Source organism: Rutilus rutilus (genome assembly GCF_951802725.1).
Source record: "Rutilus rutilus genome assembly, chromosome: 24".
Lineage (NCBI taxonomy): Eukaryota > Metazoa > Chordata > Actinopteri > Cypriniformes > Leuciscidae > Rutilus > Rutilus rutilus.
The window spans coordinates 9,127,045-9,147,406 of NC_140228.1; the positions used below are offsets into that span (position 1 = coordinate 9,127,045).

Consider the following 20,362-nt stretch of genomic DNA (forward strand, 5'->3'; position numbering starts at 1 on the left):
GCATGATAGAATTCATCAGAATCCATCAACAGCAGATCTCTGTCATCACTCGGTGCGTATCACACACCGACAACAGTCTCGCGTCTATCCGGCACTTGAACCCGATAAGATAAGACCATCTCTGCAGTTTTTTAAAAGGAAAGTGCTGTCCGCAGCGAGCAGAATCTTGCCAGTGATCTGCTGAAGCTCTCAGTTGAGGGATGTGGCATCTCTCACCCTGCCTCTTACAATGTCTAGTTTTCATGTATCAGCGGGTGAGAAAAGAGATGCTTTCGGTCTTTTCTGCTACCGGATCCTGACATGTGTTGCTCTGCAGAGTCGAGGAAATCAGATTTAATACATGGATATTGGATCTGCAAAAATGACTGAACATATACTTGCATATAGATATATATATCAGGTTATACATATATATTTTTCTTCAATATCCTGTTTCACTCAGAAAGCCTCACATTGTGAAAGTGGGTTTCATGATTCAAAATACTAAATATCCATACTCAACTGTTCTACGTAGATTTGACAGCTCTATTTATTAGCCATTAAACGTTATGGGTCTAAGTAGTTATATAAATGCTTTAAACCCAAGATTGTCAGCCTAAGCGTCCCGATCTAGCAGGTTGTTCGATACACAGCAGGAGAATTACGAGACGGGAAAGATGCTGGTTTCTATTTGGTTCCTGAAGAACCATCCGCTCTGGCTGTGTCAAATCACTTGCACTCTTTCAGAATGCCTCCAGGTATATTCCACTTTCATTTGTCATCCAGAAATATGATGGCATCAGCTCTTCAACTCCACAGAGAGAGTTTTTCATAACACTGCTGCAAGACATTGACAATAAAATATCCACCAATCACTTCTGGAGACGGGAGAAGTCATTGTGGCCTAGGTAAGCAGATTTACATTTGGATGTTTTTAATGAAACACTTGGTTCAATATAAAATCTCACGTTTTGCTGGTATACATTCAGGCACATTAGTTTCCTTGCCTACTGTACTGTATATGAAAGGTGTTGCACATGAGGAACACTTTTATTTACAGTTTTCCTATTTTTACCTAATGTCTAACGGCGAGTTAGAATGTGTCGAGTTTCATGCAATTTGAAGCATGCTAACACTCTCAAAAACCCCTGAAAAGAATATTAAAGTTTGATGCCTTGTCATGATAACAACTTTATCAAGAATCCCAGTTTTACATCTGCAGTGTCTTGACATTATTCTGACCAGCATTTAAAGGGGTGGTTGATTATGATTTCACTTTTCTAACTTTAGTTAGTGTGTAATGTTGCTGTTTGAGCATAAACAACATCTGCAAAGTTACGACGCTCAAAGTTCAAAGCAAAGGGAGATATTTGCTTTTAAAGAAATCACTTTTTAAGGAGTACAACAAATGGCTGGTAGGGACTACACAACATTCCTCCCGGGTTAGTGACATAACCAACCCTAAAATTTACATAAACCCCACCCCCGTAACACGATTTATAGATTATCAAGACAGAATATGCTAATCAATGACTAGAAGATAACTACACATAGGCTAAATTCATCAACTAACCAGTCAGAAATGTTCTGTTGCATTCTACATGTTGCACTTCTTCTTGAGTCTCTCCATCATTGTCTGAATCCGGTTTGAACATAAAAGGCTAAAAGTTTTAGTGCATGTCTGTGTGAGTGCAAGCTGTTGAAGCTCCGCCCCCCGTGCCGTAATCAAAATTAGTCAATCTATGCGGATGTTATAACACACTTCCTGTTTCATAAATTCATTGTCTCGCCACAGCCAAACCGTGTAAAGGCACACTATGCAAGATGTATACCTTAATATAACAGCTTCGAAATCATTTCGAAGGTAAATGAAGTCATAGTAGGGCGAATCATCCCGTTAGCAAAGCAGGGGGGGACGCCGCTGGAAAAACCAGCAATGCAAGTTTTGAGAGGTGTCGTCCCGACAAATCTCGCGAGAATCATGACTTGCTTTACGGCACGACGTCGCATAAATCAACAACATATGAAGCAGCCTCTATGGAAGACACTAGCATGCATTTCAGACGTGAATCATGGCAGATTCAACGAAGTAAACGCGTCGGAAGAGTCAAGGAAAAGAAAACGAGAAAGTGAGACACAGGAGTCCCACTCGGTCAGGCTTTCACTCGTTGGCGAGAGCTAAAAAGCAGCAAAGGATGCAACAGCGATGCTGACCTGGCGTTCTTGTTGATGGACTAGTAAGTAAATCTCTTATTTGTAAACTTGCTTGCGTTCTGTGTTGTATGTTGTTGCACTTGCTTGTTGTATGTCATTTTTATGTTTTTATTTTTATGTTGTATGTCAAGTTGTTCAGTCATCCATTGTTGATAATAAGACCAGTCCACTAATTTCCACATATGTCTAGCAAGCTGTTGATTAGCAGACTTGATAACAAATACTCGTTTCTCTTACGTGTTTTTGCGATATGTTTTATTGCCCAGCTTGCCTCACGAGCAAGTTTACCAGCTGAACTCAGGTGTTGTGATGTGTATTTATCACATAGTCCTTTGTCTGGTTCAGGTTTCGTGTGGCATGTGTACTGTGCTTATGCAAACTTTAGCTGGCATATTTGTATGAAATCGTGAAACATTACCTCGTCAGTAAACATCTTCGGAGGCTATCTGTGCCTGTACGATGTCCGACGCTTCCATCCTGCTGAACAGGTATCGTATACAGGGGGAGGGGGATCAGGTTGTGAGTGCAGAGACTGCTCTGCGTGAGTGGTATTTACGACAGTAACGTTAAATACAAGTACTCCACAGCGACTCTAGGGGTCGCTATTTGACCAAAACGGAAAACTGCATAGTGTGCCTTTAAGAAAACTTCGCAATTTAGCATCGTAAAGGCCTTTAGATGAGACTGACCAAATATGATGTTGATCTGAGTTAGTTAAAGTTTGATGCCTGGAAATGGCAAAAACTGCACAAAAATAGAAATAGTGTATAATGTATTGTTTTTTAGAAATTTTCTTTTCACTTTACAATAACTCTGCAATAACAGTTGGGTTCATGCAGTCCTCTCAAAATGTCTTGGCATGGTACTATGAATTTTAAATCCGATATTCACATTCACAAAATTATACTAAAGTGTGCAAGCTCTGAATCTGTGACCTTTGCATTATTCTTTGTTGCGCTGAGTAGAAACATTTGTGTGAAAAAACATGTGCTTTTAAAATAATGTCCCGGGTTGCACCATATGTTCTTCACAAAAAAATACTACCACTTTTTTTTTTTTTTTTTTGACACATTTGAATATATGTGTGCATAATGCTAAATCCATCGAGAACAACGGCACGGATGGGGCTGTTGGCAGTCAGACAATAAGCACATGAAATTACAGTGTTTATGTTCCCCATGGCTCGTATTCAGCGCCAAGAGCTATTTTTTTTTTTGCCAAAAACCTCACGTTGCCAATTGTGACTATAGGTAAGTAGAATCTGTATTTTTTCAACTTATTCCAAAGGCTGATGCCAGTTTTCTTTCCAGTTTCTGACGGAATACACCAGTTTCTTGCCAGTTCCACTGGCAGCTCTGGTCTTGGTGCTTGTTTATTTCTTTTTTTTAAATCCTTGACTGATCTTTATCCTAGACAAAGTGATTTTGTCCAGTGATTAAATGGAAAGCAAATGAAGATTTTTGCTGCCCAAAAGTGATCTCATCAATGTCTCGACTGTGACCTGAAATGATACCAAATCAGCAATGAAAAGTTTTTCAACTAATTATTCCAAGACCAATTAATTTGAGCTATGCCATCCACATTCATTATATTTCTGCCCTGTTACTTTTTCAACAATTTTAATTTCCCATTTAAATCTTTTTTTTTCCAATACACATCCATGTGTTGTGTTTTCATGTTTTATATGACTTTCTATAGACATATTGATTTTTATGCTGTACAAAAACTGCATATTCTATCCTTTTACACTAACCATAACCCTAAACCAACCCATTGTAAGAAAAGTAGCGATTCTTTTTAAGAAAAGTATTGAGTAGCAACTTTTTAAAAAAAGTATCAATTCTTTTTTTAAAAAGTAGCGATTCATTTTAGGAAAAAGTAGCCTTTTTTAAAAAGCGATTCATTTTAAGAAAAGTATTGATTCATTTTAAATATCGATTTGTTTTAAGAAAAGTATCGATTCATTTTGAAAAAGTAGTGATTCATTTTTAGGAAAAGTAGCGATTTATTTTTAGAAAGTAGCAATTCTTTTTGAAAAAGAAGTGATTCATTTTAAGAAATGTAGCAATTCATTTTGAAAAAAAGTATCAATTAATTTTAGGAAAAGTATCGATTCAGTTTAAGAAAAGTATCGATTCATTTCGAAAAAAGTATCGATTCATTTTAGGAAAAGTATCGATTCATTTTAAGAAAAGTAGTGATTTATTTTTAGAAAGTAGCAATTCTTTTTGAAAAAGTAGCGATTCATTTTAAGAAATGTAGTGATTCATTTTGAAAAAAGTTTCAATTAATTTTAGGAAAAGTATTGATTCATTTTAAGAAAAGTAGCGATTCATTTTGAAAAAAGTATTGATTCATTTTAGGAAAAGTATCGATTCATTTTAAGAAAAGTAGCGATTTATTTTTAGAAAGTAGCAATTCTTTTTGAAAAAGTAGCGATTCATTTTAAGAAATGTAGCGATTCATTTTGAAAAAGTAGCGATTCATTTTAAGAAAGTAGAGATTCTTTTTGAAAAAGTAGCTATTCATTTATAAAAAAACAGCAATACATTTTTGGAAAAGTAGCGATTCTTTTTAAGAAAAGTATCTATTCGTTTTAAAAGTATCGATTCATTTTAAGAAAGTATCAATCAATTTTAAGAAAAGTAGCGATTTATTTTGAAAAAGTATCGATTCTTTTTAGGACAGTAAAGACTTTTCTGATAACTTTTTTTTTCCAAATAGATGTTGTTCTTTTGAACTTGCTCATTATCAAAGATTCCTGGAAATATTTCCACAAAAATATTAACCAGCAAAAACTGTTCTCAACATTAATAATAAGAAATGTTTCTTGAGCACCAAATATTAGAGCATACAGTTTCAGAATGATTTTTGAAGGATCATATAACTGAGCACTAACTTGTTTTATATTTTTTTCACTGTTTTTTGATCAAATAAATGCAGCCTTGGTGAGCATAGCACAAACTTTTGAATGGTAATGTTACACATTGTAAGTATTTAAACAAATCTAAAATTAGTCATTATAAACACTACAAGTGAATTTAAAAAAAATGCAGTCTTGGTGGATAAATAACTTCAAAAACATTTTCAAAACGTACTAACTCCAAACCTTTGAACGATATGAAAAAGTGTGATGCATGCAGTGTGGTGAACAAAATGAATTTTGGGCCAGAGGTTTCCACAGTTCTACAGCAGCAGCTCATATAGTTTTAGTCCCATCTCTGATCGTGCTGCACTAGTGAGAGCTGTCATTAGGAGGAATAGCGGGCTAGAAGCAGGGAGGACTACATTAGCCTAATAACAGACATCTGGTGGCCATTCATTAACTTCCATCCTTGATGTCCTCGACCCTGAATGTCATTTCTTGACTTTGTAGAGATTCAACTTTGGTCAAATCAACAAAAGAGAAGGTGGAGAGGAAAGAAGCTTTAAAGGGAGGGCAGAGGGACAGTGGTAAGACGTTCATTAACTGAGTGGATGCCTGTCGTGGGACGTCTTAGAACTAGTGATCAGAGGGATGGACAGGTTGGAGGATGAGAGGCTCTGATCTCAAATGACCTCTGATTAACTGAGGGGATTTTTGTGCTTGTGCAACATAGGAGCTTTAAATTTTGAAATCAGACTGATTAGTTCAGCTGTATGAACAGAACTGCTCTATCCAACCTAAACCTGTTGAAAGGTCTTATTTTATCCATAACTGTATATAGATTTTCTGAACAATATAAATAAATGTTTGAGATGTGCTTATCTGTACAAAACCCAGTGTTGCTACACATTGCTAAGTGGTTGAGTGAGTGGGCTAAATGGGTGGGTCTTAGAAGTGAAATGATGTGAAGACCACACATACTCAGAATTTGTCCTCTACATTTAACCCATCCAAGTTAGTGCACACACATTAAGAGTCTGGACCAATAGCGATGCTTTTCTTTAGCAAACACTTATAATTACGAACTCAAACAACCAACATTTCTTTTCTTGCAGCTTAATACAATAAACGAGTGTCTTGTGGCAGCCCATTCTTTAGCTGTGTAATACAGTAATACACTACTGTATATAGTAATACAGCTGATAAAAGCACCAAAATCCAGGATTATCCTTAATTTAAAAACTAAAAATATAACAATGTATTTATTAATTTAATAATAATAAAAAAAGAGATGAAAAACTTAAATACTAAATAAAAAGGTTGCCTATAAGCAACACATATATACTAAAATTACAAAAACTAAACCCAAAAATAAATTAGGAGCAAAATAGATTAATAAAACATAAGCAAAATAATTAAATTAACCAAACTTAAATTAATCAAACCTTAAAATATAAAAAATAAAAGCCAATTCAAAATATTACCTACTATATATAAATAAAACACCTTTTTTTAAACATTGGGAATATTATAATCAATCACAGGTTTAAACTTTAGCATTTTCGATCCTGTTGCAATGTTTAAAAAAAAAGAATAGCCAGTTCCATAGTGACATCATCCTACAGGAATCGAAATCATTTTGTGGGAAAACAACACAAACGTCAGTAAGTATTAGCAATGGATTTGATGAATTTAATTTGGATTTCTGACATATCCTGACTAAAGCATATTTCTAAAAGAATACTTTATCCTTTACACTATAAATAAATCTCTTTAACAGAAATACAGCCGTAAATTACAAGCATTTGCATGAATTTGAAGTTCAAAAGGCACTGCGTAACAGAAATGACTCACATAATACACATTAGAGCCATTGTTTTCATACACCTTGTTCTTTGAATATGGCTGCCAGATTATGAAACAGGAAATGGTCATCTTCTAATGAGAAGAGTATTTAACCGTTCAGTTTTAACACTTAGCTGCATTGTTGTTCCAAACTATGTGTGTGTGTGTTATGTACACATCCATCCATTGAAATTACATCCACAATGTCTGGTGTTCACACTTCTTGCTTATCTACTGCTGGAAAGGGCATGCCGTAGGTCTAAATAATGCATTACATCTTTAGTTTATCTTGGCCATACTGCAAAAGAAGTCTATTTCCCCACTGCCAGAGAAAATATGCTTGCAGTGCTGCTAAGGTGTCAGTGTGTGTGTACCTCTGAGACACAGAGAGAGAGAGAGAGAGAGAGAGAGAGAGATGTAGTTCTTGTATATTTGGATCTCTGAGTTTTGTATTCTGGAGAGGTGTGAAAAACTAACTTGGAAAATGGCAAGAATAATCTTCAGTCATACACCTGCCTCTGCCCCAGGGACTCGACCGTGCCAGGAAATATTTTTATATTTATTTGTATGTATTTGTCACATGAGGTTCGGTGACTTAATGAAGCTGTGCTGGAGTAATCTGGACTATATTAGTTGATCAAGTTGAGAAACTGTTTTACCCCCAGTTTTTCTCTAATGACAGCACTATTTTGCATTAAATCATAGTAAGGAATACGTGACTTAGTGTACCTTTAAATGAAACAGTGGATTTCCATATTTCACGTCTCTTGATTGTGATTGGTCAGTCGCTGCATTCGGTGCCCAGACATTTCCCAATATCTCATCCGAGTAACTAACCACCACTAGTGGCTCCATGGCTCTCGTATCACACTGGACTCGCGCTGTCTTGTTTCATTCAAACGCTTTTGGAACCATCTTGCGCTATTATTAATTCTAGTGAAAATGAACTTCTATTAGCATTGATAGATCCATGAAGAACTGTCACAGATAGACTGTGACCGCTGACTCTTATTTTGAAAGGACTGCTGAAGTGCATGTACACCCATGAACAGTTTACACCAATATATACACACACAATCTATATGCTGACAAAACAACATCAGATATACAAGATGTGTGGTTATTTTTCTGCTTAGGTGGTATATAGGTCCTTTATATAGGTTATGCTTATATCATTTTCTTTTCTTTTGTTGGTTGCTTGTTTTGTCTCAACGTTTAATGTTTTGTTTTGTTATATGATTTAACATTCAAAGAAAGCACACCAAACTCTTTTACAAATGTTAACATTTTACAAATATTTATTTCCCCGGCAACAAACATATACATATAAAATACTGTTGTACTCATATTGTGGGTCAAATCTCAACTGGGAAACACATGTGTAGCGATGGCTGCCATTTTAAAGCTTCCATTTGCCAAGTAGGAAGGGCACTTCCATTGTCAGGCATTTTCCTTTGTTTAGACACCACTTTGTACTTAATAGTGTGATGCATAGGTTGCATATTAATGCCATTTGTTTTGAGTATTTGTGTAGTTTTATCTTGCTTTAAAATGATCATTTACCTCTACATGGTATCTTCCAGAAGTGGAGAAGCCTAACTCTATAAAAGGGCTCCTGGTAGCCATTTTAGGAAAGAATTTTTAGAGCGTGTTTGCGTTACTTTTTGTATTTTTGGGCCTGGATATTGGCATAGCCAGAATGCACACGTGAACGACTTATAAATTTGTATATTTATATTTCTCTTTTTTCCTTTACTTTATTCATTTGCCTTAGTTTTTGTCACTGTATATATTTTTGCTTGGTAATCACGACTTTTGCACCAAAATAAACACCCTGGACTGTGAATTTTTCTCCATCGTCATTGATTTTACACCTTCACCGCCAGTACACCCTAACAAGAACCTTTAACATTCAAAGGTTCTTTATAGTAGAAAAGGGTTCTTAAGATTATTAAAATGTTCTTTACACTAAATCTTTTTTTTTTTAAGAACTGTTAACTGCACACCCAGACAGTAACATAGTGTCGGCCCAGATCCGGGTCACATCTGGTACATGTGGATTCCACGCGTACCAGAAGTGGGCCAGATCTGGGCCGACAATATGTAACTGTCTGGACACACTTACACCCCAAGCTGTCTTATCTAGTTACTCATTAAAAAATGTATGTTTTTAATGTGTTTTCGCTATGGGTAGTTTACGTTGTTATTACGTTGTTATAGTCAATTTATGTTTACCACATGCTTTATTTTACTCATAAATTGAAAACCCCCATAGGAAATACCAGCAGCGAATTCGACTTCCATGTTCTGACGTCATACCTGCACCACTCTATAGCCAACTGCATAATTAACTGGACAGCTTTTGGAGTTTGACATGTAAATTCCCGCAAGAAAGATTTCTTATTATTGTGAGAAATTAATGCTGTAACAGATTCTAACTGATTTCCATGATTCCCATTTCAGTTTGCTCGCATTTTATCGCCTCTTATGTTTAAAACATTGAAGGTTACGAGTCGTGAAGTTTCCGCTGTACATATTCAGTGCATGCTTGTGGGATTCTTGAAACATTTTGAATTCTATTAAAATGTTCTTTGTTTTAATACTATTCTTTGTGCCGGTGCTACTCGCACATTCCGGTAGCTTTTTCTTTTGAATTTCTCATTCTCATGAATTCCATGCCAAACAATCTTGAATACCTTTTACATTTCCACAATGGTTTGACCTTCAGGATTCTCCAGCGCTCACACATGTTCTCCAGCACTGTACTTCATTCAGGTATTCTACCTTAAGTGTGAAAACATGAACCCATGCACATTGTTGTAGGCTTAGATTCTGTATTCCTTCAAATCTGACAAATGAACATCCTCATGCAGCCAAATACCAAATGCAGTGTGTGTTCTTCCCTTTTGAAAGTGCATGTTGCCAATGTTTTTGCAGAGATATTCCCATTAGCAGCAGAGGGAACAACATCACCATTACTCCTCCAGGAGAAGGACTTAGATGCCAAGCCAAAGTTGGGCTTTTGTTCTGGGAAGAAAAGCGAGATGCTGAATGGTGGATAATGATCTTACCCAAGCCCGTTGGCTGTCTGAGTTCAGGCGGCGTTCTTTGGGTAACCTTGGTTCACTTTTCCTTTGTTATCAACTTCAGACGGGTCTGAATGATGGTTAGCAACACAAATATCTGAATACTTCCATGAGTATTAGTATGTGATATTAGCTGATACAAATAAAAGTGTTTGTAACTTTGAAAGTCTTACCCTGAGTAGGAAACCATTAATCAAAACCCTGAAATGGTCAACGTTAAATGAATCCTCAGTTTTTAATTCCTGTTATCAGTGAAAAAGTTGGATGTGCCTAAAGTAAAAAATCATCATGTTTACTGAAGCTGAACTTCTTAACAAATGGAAAAGCTGATTTAAAAATCAATAGACTGCCTTGTTCAAGGGCAGATTAACTCCAGATGCAAGAACAAACTGACACGTTGCTTTAAGGGGAAGAAATGCAGAAATGAAAACATGCACTAGATCTTTTTAGAAAATAATCTGCAATATCTTTCCTCCTATAAATAGGAGTGAACAAATGGAACGATGCAGCTGATTTTGGCTGAGCCTGTTTGCTGGCTTGGTTCAAAGAATTTGTTGAATACACAGTGGATCTGCTGAGTATATAGATACACTGAATTGTTTATTCTCTTTGTCAGTGTTGCATCTGTCTGCCATGATAAAGGGAATGTTGCATTTCTGAACCAATATACCACAAACGTACACGAGGTGATGTTGTGAACAGCCAGGGAAGAAATAGAGCGTCTCCGGACCGTTGATCTGTGTTAGGGTATACAGTTAAAAATAACTTTGTCAACACTTATGTAAATGTACATATATATATACCTGTAGTGATTATACAGTATCATTGTTTAAAATTAATTTCCATTAACTACCCATTTACTCAGATTCAACAGTTTCAAATTAACAATATTTCAAATTACATGATTAATCCACCTAAAAACAACCATGATTTTTGCAAATATATGCCATCGATTCCTTAAAGTAGCATTGTAACAGTTGATGGATTATTATAATTTGGTCACAAATTTCCAAAATGAAAAATGTTTGATTGTAGTTCATAAAGAACATAAATGTGAATATCACTTAAACGGCATTTCTTTTGTTTTCTAAGCAGACACACAAATACACAACACATGAAGATTCATAAATCAGTATCCAGTTTCTAAAGAATCATCGCAGATAAAGACAAATGCTCCTGAAGCATCTCCTTCAAAATGAATCATTTAGCAGGCCTGCGTTGTCACACACTCTATAATCGTGAAAACGGCTGTAAAACTTTCTGTTTAAAACAAACCTGCACGATAGATGGGCAGTTTAGTCACAGGCAAAACCAACTCCATAAAACAGGCTCTCAAAGAGACATCAATAGCTGTTAATATTTAATTTTGCCCATCCGATAATGCGTTTCTCTGAAACGAATCATTACTGTATTGAATTTGAGATAAATGGTGTGCAGAAAATTCTGAGGCTTAAAGCATTTTCCACTGTTCTGCAAAGTATGCAATTTATATGCATGTTATATAAAGACATATGCGATTATTTATTACGCTTTCATTTCAGGGACAATTTAGATTCTTCATTTTGCAATAAAACACACATAAAACAATACAACACCACTACATAAAGTCCTTTTTTAAGTTTTATTCACTTAAACTTTTCAGTGTTAAAGCAACAAGAAAACATTTAGAATGTCCTTTGGTGTGATTTTCTTTTTTTACATCTCAGTATATATACTGTATGTAAACTGATATTCTTTGATGCCAGCACGTTGCCAATATACTTTAGGTAAACTTCACAATCAAACTGAAAAAAAAAAAAGTGTAAATGAAATAAAATTTCAGACAAACGTAATTTAATATTTAATTCTGTTTGCACCTTGATTGAACGCACTAAAATATTGCCCTTAAACATATCAGCAATAATACAAAAAGGTTTATGCTCAACATCATCTTTACTCTGTCAAGAAAATAACTTCTGTATTAATACAAAAATTAAATACACTGATGACTGTCTAAGCACTTCATCTGTTTGGGTGAAAACACATCTTTGACCGTGGCCTCAGCAAACAGTCTGTCACATTTCAAAGTCATGAGTTTTTAATCATATTTTTTTGGAGGATAGGGGTTGTGCCACATGAGTGTGACTAACATCACACAGACTGAAAGGAAACCAAAAATATATATATGAAAAAAAAAAAAAATATCAAGAGTTACAGAATTACATTCACAAAAGCACATGGTGGAGGAAGGACGGGGCTCTTGACACAAAGGACACTCTAAAGTTTATTTTCGAGGGTGGGGTCGGGGGTGTTGGCGGGACGAGCTCAATTTGAAAGCAGATCAAAAGTGACATTCTCAATAGATTTCCTTGTATCCACAATGCACTGACAGCAAAGAATGCTTGTTTCTTTTCTTAAGTCTTTTTCCATATTATTACTGCTTTATCTTTATTTATTTTTTGTAATTGTCCAGTTCACACAATCCAGACAGTTTTCCATCGCTCTGTGTCACAATAGCCGAAAGCAGTCTACAGCCAACATGATACCCAGAATGGCTCAGGTGAGGGGCGGCAGCTGGCTTTACTTGTACATGCCGCTGGCTGAACGCAGCTCCCGTTGCCGTGGTGATAAAGGGAGGAAAGGGATGAGTATTGTCCGCTCCGATCCCTGTCACTCTCTCGTTTTGTTAGGGGAGTGAGTATCTATTATGGCTTGGTTCAAGTCTCTACTTCCTCTTATTTGCTTCATAAAGCATATGCTCAGGTAAATTCTATAAATAACACCTTGATTTTCTTTTTTTTTTACTTTTAGATTTTTGTATTGAATAAATTTTTATAAATGCTATTTTTGTTGATGTATTTATTTATTATATTTTGTCTGTCATCCTCTGAAATTTCGCTTTGATATTTGGGCACATTCCACATGGCCGGCCGAGTGTCGGTGGGTCTGGTGCGCTGCTCATACAGAAGAAGCTGGATAGTCAGAGATCTGCCTCTCAAAGGACTGTGACCCAGCAGATCTCCATGAGGAGAACGGGACCCAGGACGAACAGCAGCAAAAGCAGGATCGGCGCAGGGGGGCGGAGAGAAGCCTGGCCCGAGTCCGACCCTCCGCAGCCGCCCGGCTCGTTCTCACACCGCGGTTTCTCACACAGCAGGCCGGTGTACGCCGGAGAACACTGACAACGGATGTTGTTCACACACACACCACCGTTTTGGCAACGCAGAAGTTCATTGTCACACACCCGGGCTGTGGTATTGAGAGGAAAAGGGTAAGCAGAAGACAAACACACACACAGGCTACACCCAAACAAGTATGAACACTTCTATGATTACATAGAGCTCTATCCTGAGATATCATATATTCATCTATTGCTGAAAATAGACAGAAATAGTCAATACAAAGTGCAGGCAAAGTATTGATTGAAATGAATCACAAGTAGAAAACTTAATATCATTATTAATAGAAAATCACAAGTAAAAAAAAGATTGATAGACATTTGTTTTACAGAAACTCTTCAGCTTCGATTATTATAATTTTGTTTTCCCTCAAAAAGTTTACTTGGCATCCCTGCTCATCGGCCACCTCAAAATTGTTTGAAAAAAGTTGAAGTACTACAATTAGTCTGGTTTCATTTGAAACATGTCACTCAAGAGACCTCAGCACTGCCATTAACCCAAACCATTAACATGGCATAGGTTTCTACAAATCCCCGACAATAAATTGCATTCTCCATTGCATCGGGCATCAGTATCTTTAACAACAGGGACACCAAGGCCAGACCTGCTCCCTTCAGATGCAAGCTGTTGAGCAAGCTTCAGGCAAATAAATTCCAGTGCAAACTAGCAAAACCAACACAGACAAATAAAAACCCATGAACAAGCCATGCCTCTCACATCTTCATCAAAGCTTGAAAAGCACTGTAAACCTGCTGATTGGAAAATAATCATCTAAAACACACAAACATTGACCTCTATCAGCTTGCGAGGAACGGTTCTGAGAGGACTTGTGCGTTGCAGCATCTGTTTAATGGCTGTTACTGAGCTATTTTGGGATGGACTGAGCTGACAGGGAGGGCTGGATGATAGAGAGAGGAGGTGTAACTCTCCCAGTCATAACAGGCTGATTAGGGAGCTGGCAGAACTACATGGTCTCCAGCTTCTCTCTCTCCATCTCCTGTGTGGATACGGGCTTTATGGTTGAGTCAGGGAAAAATGAGCCCCTGTTTGTGTCCATAATTCCCCCTGTTCATCACTGCCGAGTCTTTTTACGATGCAGATCAATCGTTCCCTGGTGAAAACCCACACTCGTACCACAAAACAAGACTCAGACACTGGACCTGCAAGATGAACAAGTCTTAGGACCTATCAGTGATTAACACACATATAGATTGAATGCGTTCAATTAGTATTAGTCTCATTAGTATTTGTTAGTAAAAACAAGCAAATCATACATTTCTAGACGTTTGGATACACACTGATATCCGGAACCCGCACATGATATGCAGGAAATTTTTTTACGACATTAGGACAATTTACGGATTCGTTCCCTTGATTTATAAATCATGTGCACATTTTACTTATTCGTTCCCTCCATTTACTAAATCGTGCACAATTTACTTTTTTTTTCTTGCATGTCATGTGCGGGTCTCCGTACTGATACAATTTAATTGTAATAGAAATAATTATTATTATTAACAATACAAAATGATCAGTGTGTATTCAAATGTTAAGAAATGATTATGACAATAAATTAAATTGTGCTAAAGTATTAATTCAATTTAGCAAAATTAATGCATTTGCCTAGTTAGACACTGCAATAGTTTCGATCTTCTCTGTCTGATCTTTAAAGACTTGTTGAAATCAGTGTCCAAATTTAAAGCAATATATAGGTGTTATAGAACAAACTTAATATACAGTTACCTCTGAATACTGTTGAGCCTATTTTCAAAGGTTTTAATGTAATCATAAAAATGATCAGGTCAGTAAAAGGGAATGCTATGTGATATGCTTCTTTTGTTCTATTGCTCTCTCTTCACATGTTAAAAAAAATTGTTTATATAACAGATCGCAGTAGGTCAATTAGTTAATCTAGGTTTTTTTCTTAAAATAATCAAAATATTAATTTAGACCAGTTGTTTTACTTCTGGGGCTCTGATGTAGTCATTTTCCGAGCACATTTTTAACTTGTCTAGCCTGCCCATAAGAAAAGATAAAGAAATTATGGATCAAAAGATGAAAAACAGCTGTTTTAAAAAGAGGCTTGTCTATAAAAGATGCTTTATTGATTCAATCTTTGTAAATCTCCAAGTTGCCCAATGCTCTTTTATAGACAAGATGTTTCCTTTTATAAATTAATCTTATTTTTAAAAGATGTGTAGGACATATTGACTCTTTGCAATTGAGACATCAATGTTGCCTCTTACCAAACTGTACAGAAAGAGGTAAGAGATAATGAGTTGATTGTGTCTGTGGAAAGACTTTTAGAACAGCTCCTCTTTGCGGGAAAGAGCAAATTGATCGATTACCTTTTCCACAACTGTGGCCTTTGGCAAAAGTGTTCTTGTGCTTCATCTAAAGAGAGACTTAAAAGAGGCACAGTTTTGTAGATAACGTATCTCTCAAGAGTTTGGGTCTTTTTGGTTCACCCTAAGAGTTCAACTCTTTCTTTCTCCTCAGTTTGATATCCCCTGATGACCAGAAAAAGGTGCTGAGGCAAGAAGAGCCCCGTCAGTGATTTATAGCTGGTATGGGCAAACAAACGCCTTTACCTTCCAAAAGAGGGGGGCATGGAAACTATTTACTCTGCTGTTGGTTGAGAATGTATCTCTCATATCCTACAAACAGTTTAACCTCTATATCCTACCCCACGCTCTCTAGAGCCCAGGCACAAGAAGGCGTTTTTATCTAATAAATATGAGAACCTATTTTAAGAGAGCAACAGAAGGTCTGTTTATGTTTAAAGCATGTGCACTCACAACAAGGAAAAATGTGCTCAGCCTCCAATTCTGCATTCCTAATTTGCCTGCATGTAAATAAACCGTAATAAGAAAATAAATTGAGCCGTTTATTGGGTTTGCTTTTGATAAGAGGGATAATATTTATTGAGAACAGCAGTAGATTGGATGGTGCGCTGGGAAGAAAAGGCTTATTTGAAGAAAGATTTGAGCTTTAATTGCAAACCGAAACCTGCATACAGATGGACGGGATAAGGAAAACAAGCGTTAGATTGCATTTATCACACACGTTTTGGCCTTTGGGACTTTTAATAAGACAAATGCAACAAACGTAATCTCTTATCTAGGACATCTTACAAAAAAGCGTCTGTGTTGATGACAACATCAAATTAAAATGGTTATGGTGCTTTACCGTAGTGCATACCATTGACTGAAACAGTCACATGATAATGCATCTTCAAGCTGGTGGGAGATGGATGTGTATAAAGAACATGTCTCTTTATTTCTCTTCGAGTACATCTTCTAGAACAGACAGTAAATGGGAGTGCATTTGCCACGTCACCACTTGTACCAAACTCTCTGGTTTACTTAAATCTTGTGACATGTGATGGCGTGAATTTCTGCTTCTCACACTAAACCATCCTCGTACTGTTACATTCAAAGCCGCTTGGAACTCAACATACACATTTGCTGGACTGTCCATCTTACATTATTACAGCCAAAATCCCTCTGTGTTATCTGAGGCTTTGGTAAATATTGACCTTTGATGCTAGGAGGCCATTGAAGAATACAAATCAATGCTTGACCTACAGATCGTTTCAGACCGCAACACTTGGAGCCAAGAGAGAAAACCAACCATCATAATGTGGCCATAACAGCAAACAGCCAGAGAACACAGCGCAGGCGTCAAATGTTCTGCTCACTTCAAATATTAGCTCAGCTGTCTGCGTTCATCTGCTCAAATGCACATGCATGGGATTATGCCGAGATTTGTTTGCATGATTTATCTCTGTGCTTGAGAACAATTCTATTTGTATTAATACTATTAATAAAAACAATTCTGATAAATTCTGATAATAATTCCCACAAAATTAAATCTGCAGTTAAACCACTAACAAGGCAGTATAACAGGTGTGACTGAGCCTCGGATGGAAGTCAGTCCAAGTTTTTTTTGTTCCCAAGTGCTGTAAGCAAACCAAGCTGCTCATTCCCGGGTAAGCCAAAAAAGCAGCAGCAAACAGAGAAAATAGAGGGAGAGAAGGGAGAAGGGAGGGGTTGAGAGAGAGAGAGGGAAAAGAGAGCAAGGGACTGAAGCTGCAGGTTGGTTGGAGGTTCTACTTACATTTGCAGCCATTGTCCCACAAATATCCTTGTAGACACTCATGGCACTTAGCCCCTGTCGTTCCCTCCTTACATTTACAATATCCTGTGCCATTACAGCGATCAGTGTCTGAGCCAAAGGGATTACAATTACAGTCTGTAGAAACAAGACACACACATACACACAGTGGAGAGATGGGGTCTGTGGTCTTCAGCCTCTCAGATCAGCTCATGAATAAAGTCCCTGTTTTCTACACAAAAAGCATTTTCGCTCAAAATGGGCCTCTGCTGCATCCTTCATGCACATTGCTAGTCTACAAAGGACAGATTTATAACCCGTATATCTGAATATTTACCTTACATCTTCCATTTCAAAGGAATAAAATGAGAAGCATCAGCTGGGGAAGGTGAGTGAGGGTGGAAAATGGAAAAAATGGCATTTAGTTTAGTGAGGAAAACGTATATTTGTGACTGTTTAACGTCTTGGAAGTCCCATTATGCAAAAGTGTAGGGCGATGAAGACTATTACAGACTGATTGCACTGTGCATTATGAATCATTTTATGAAAATATATTTCTATATTTAGTTTAGCACTAAAATGAGTGGCATGAAGGGAAGGAACATACAAAAGAGAAAAAGAAAGACAGAGACACGTGGTGGAGGGTTCCTGATCAGCCAATTCGTTTGCTGTCCACAAGTGCATTAAGTCAAATACTGATAATACTGATAATTTCTTAAAATTATCTCATAATTAAATCCTTTGATACTACAGGAAATGTCCGTGAAGGGGACCATTTTATTAAAGTCAAAATGAAAAAGCATTTGTAACACATTTCACTGCATAATTTTAAAACAAGATACTAAACAAACAAACAAACAAACAAACAAAACAAAACAAAAAAAACCCTGAAAAATACAAGTAGATGTGTGTAATGGCATTTCACAACTCAAAACTGCATTTGTTTGTTTTTTGTTTTTGTTTGTTTTGGGAGAAATACTACTTCTTTTCAGTATAAATTCACCAGTATGCCCACAACAGAACTCTCTATATTTAAGGTTTTGCTACAGATCAGATACTTGTTTCATTTCTACAGTAAGTAGAAGACATTAATGCTTATTAATTATCAATGCTTTGCTAAAACACTAACACAGACCTCTCCCATGAAGCACTTTTCACATATTTTGACAGCTCTGTGGCCCTCCTGTGAGTACAGAATTTGCTGGGTTGAGGTGGAGGTCAGAGTCTGTGACCTGTAACACCTAAAGATGTGTGTGTAAGTCACACAGCCATGACCTGCTCCCAGACACCTCTCTCGCTCTCTTCTTTCTCTTGCTTCTTCTTTCCCAGAGTGACATATGCAGCACGCAGCACCTTTTTTGTGGGTGCGAGCCCTCCCAGACACCTCACTGGGGAAGTGTGAAGGCAGACATCACCTCTGTCTCACAATGACACTTTTCTGACTTTATAGTCTGTCTTTTGTTTTTTCTTTGTCTTTTCTTGTTCTTGGTTTCACGATATTTTTTTCCTTTTCCTTTCTGAGCGTTGTAATAAATATAAAAAATTATGTTTTATTAACAAAGTTTGGGAGGAGCACGTTCAGATAACTAACCTACGTAATTAACACGGGAGGAGCTCATTCAGTTAACCAACTCAATTAGCATCAGGAGGTATATATACAGCAGACTTACCTCTGTTCTATGACAGTTTTCCAGCATCCCTCCACCACCCCATCTCCTCACTTCTAACTATTCCTATCCCAACCTGGGATGGAGTACTCTAGGTTCGGGCCAAATTCCGAGCTCGGAGCCTTCCCCTCGGACAGCACGCCAAGTACGCATAACCTTTACTCTATTTAATTATATGTAAGTGTGAACTAGTGAAACACTAATAAACATGCCAATTTTTTTCCTGAGAGTGTCAGGAAATATAATCTGCCATGGATCATTGTCAGATACTTGCTGTTTTTGTGGTCAAATACCAGAGGGATGTGGTTCAACGTGACGTTGCTGACTCACACAAGCATGCGTGAAGAGACTCGGGTGATGACAGAGAGATGGACAGACACAGAGAAGGGAGTGAAGAGATGAAGGATGATGGAGCAATAGAAAGGGAAGGCCATATGGCAGATTTTGGGAGGGTGTGTGATGTGCGTTGGTGGATGGGAGTGCTGGAGGACTGACCTATGCAAACATTCTCATCGTCCAGCTCTGCTGAGGCATTGCGGTAGTATCCAAGCTTGCACAGTTGGCAGTGCTGCCCTCTAGTGTTGTGCTTACAGCTCACGCAAATGACGGTGTTTAGCACCTCGATGTAACTGCAGCGACTGGAGTGACTGAAGCATTCGCAGTCTTGCAAAAAGGGGAGAGAGATGTGGCTGTGTTTAGGGTAAGTGTGTGCGAGTCGCGGCGGCGCTGCAGAAGAGGGGCACCATGGCATGCGAGGTTTGGATGGTCTGAAATAGCGGTAGGGTGGCAGGCACTGCCATGGATGCAGCCAGTGGTGTTAGATGTACGATCACCTTAAGATGAATGGAGAAGCGGTGTTGTTATTAGAGTTCGCCTCGAGCACACCACAGCAATGGAGAGGAAAATAAGAATAGGAATGCCACATGGAAATCAAACACGAGTAGATGTAATTTTCAACCTCGACAGAAGGCGAGTGCAATTTGAAATTTACATCTACAGTATTTATATTCTATTGCTCATGGAGAGTTGTCTGAAATAAATGATGGAGGGGTGTAGTGAAGGAGCTGGAACTTTCAAACATGAGAATAAAACAATGGCTTCTATTTTCTATGCCCCCGAAATAACAAAGCCTCTCAGGTCGAAAACGGGTACACAAACTGTATCCTCTCCACAGAACTACTGCCATAAAAATGAAAGACAAAGCACTTTTTTCAGTATTGATTCTGTCAGCTCCAAAATGAGAAATAGCTCAACCAAATCAGAAATAACTTCCTATCTATTTCCCCACAGCCTCCAAAGAAACCAAACAACGTTTATCCAGGACCCGCAAGGAGTCTGTCCTAGTTTCAAAGTGAAGTTGAATCTCAACGCACGGATGCTGCTCTTGGCATAACATAACAAAGTGGCGCCCTGACCTGCCAGGGACACTTG

The 20,362-nt window shown here is 37.5% G+C and overlaps 1 protein-coding gene across 12 annotated transcripts in view; it reads right to left on the reverse strand.

Moving 5' to 3' along the window:
* Positions 1-11,597: 11,597 nt before the first annotated feature.
* ntng1a (netrin g1a) overlaps positions 11,598-20,362 on the reverse strand; it is a 90,020-nt gene continuing 81,255 nt past the window's right edge. For 5 of the 12 annotated variants that reach the window (XM_084398328.1, XM_084398337.1, XM_084398335.1 and 2 more), the window contains one exon: positions 11,598-13,218. In XM_084398328.1, the coding sequence (XP_084254454.1) occupies positions 12,965-13,218 (254 nt within the window). In that variant the 3' untranslated portion in view covers positions 11,598-12,964. Of the gene's footprint in view, positions 13,219-17,267; positions 17,403-19,426; positions 19,595-20,362 lie in introns of all 12 variants that reach the window. The other 7 variants (XM_084398326.1, XM_084398329.1, XM_084398330.1 and 4 more) reach the window with 3 other exon arrangements.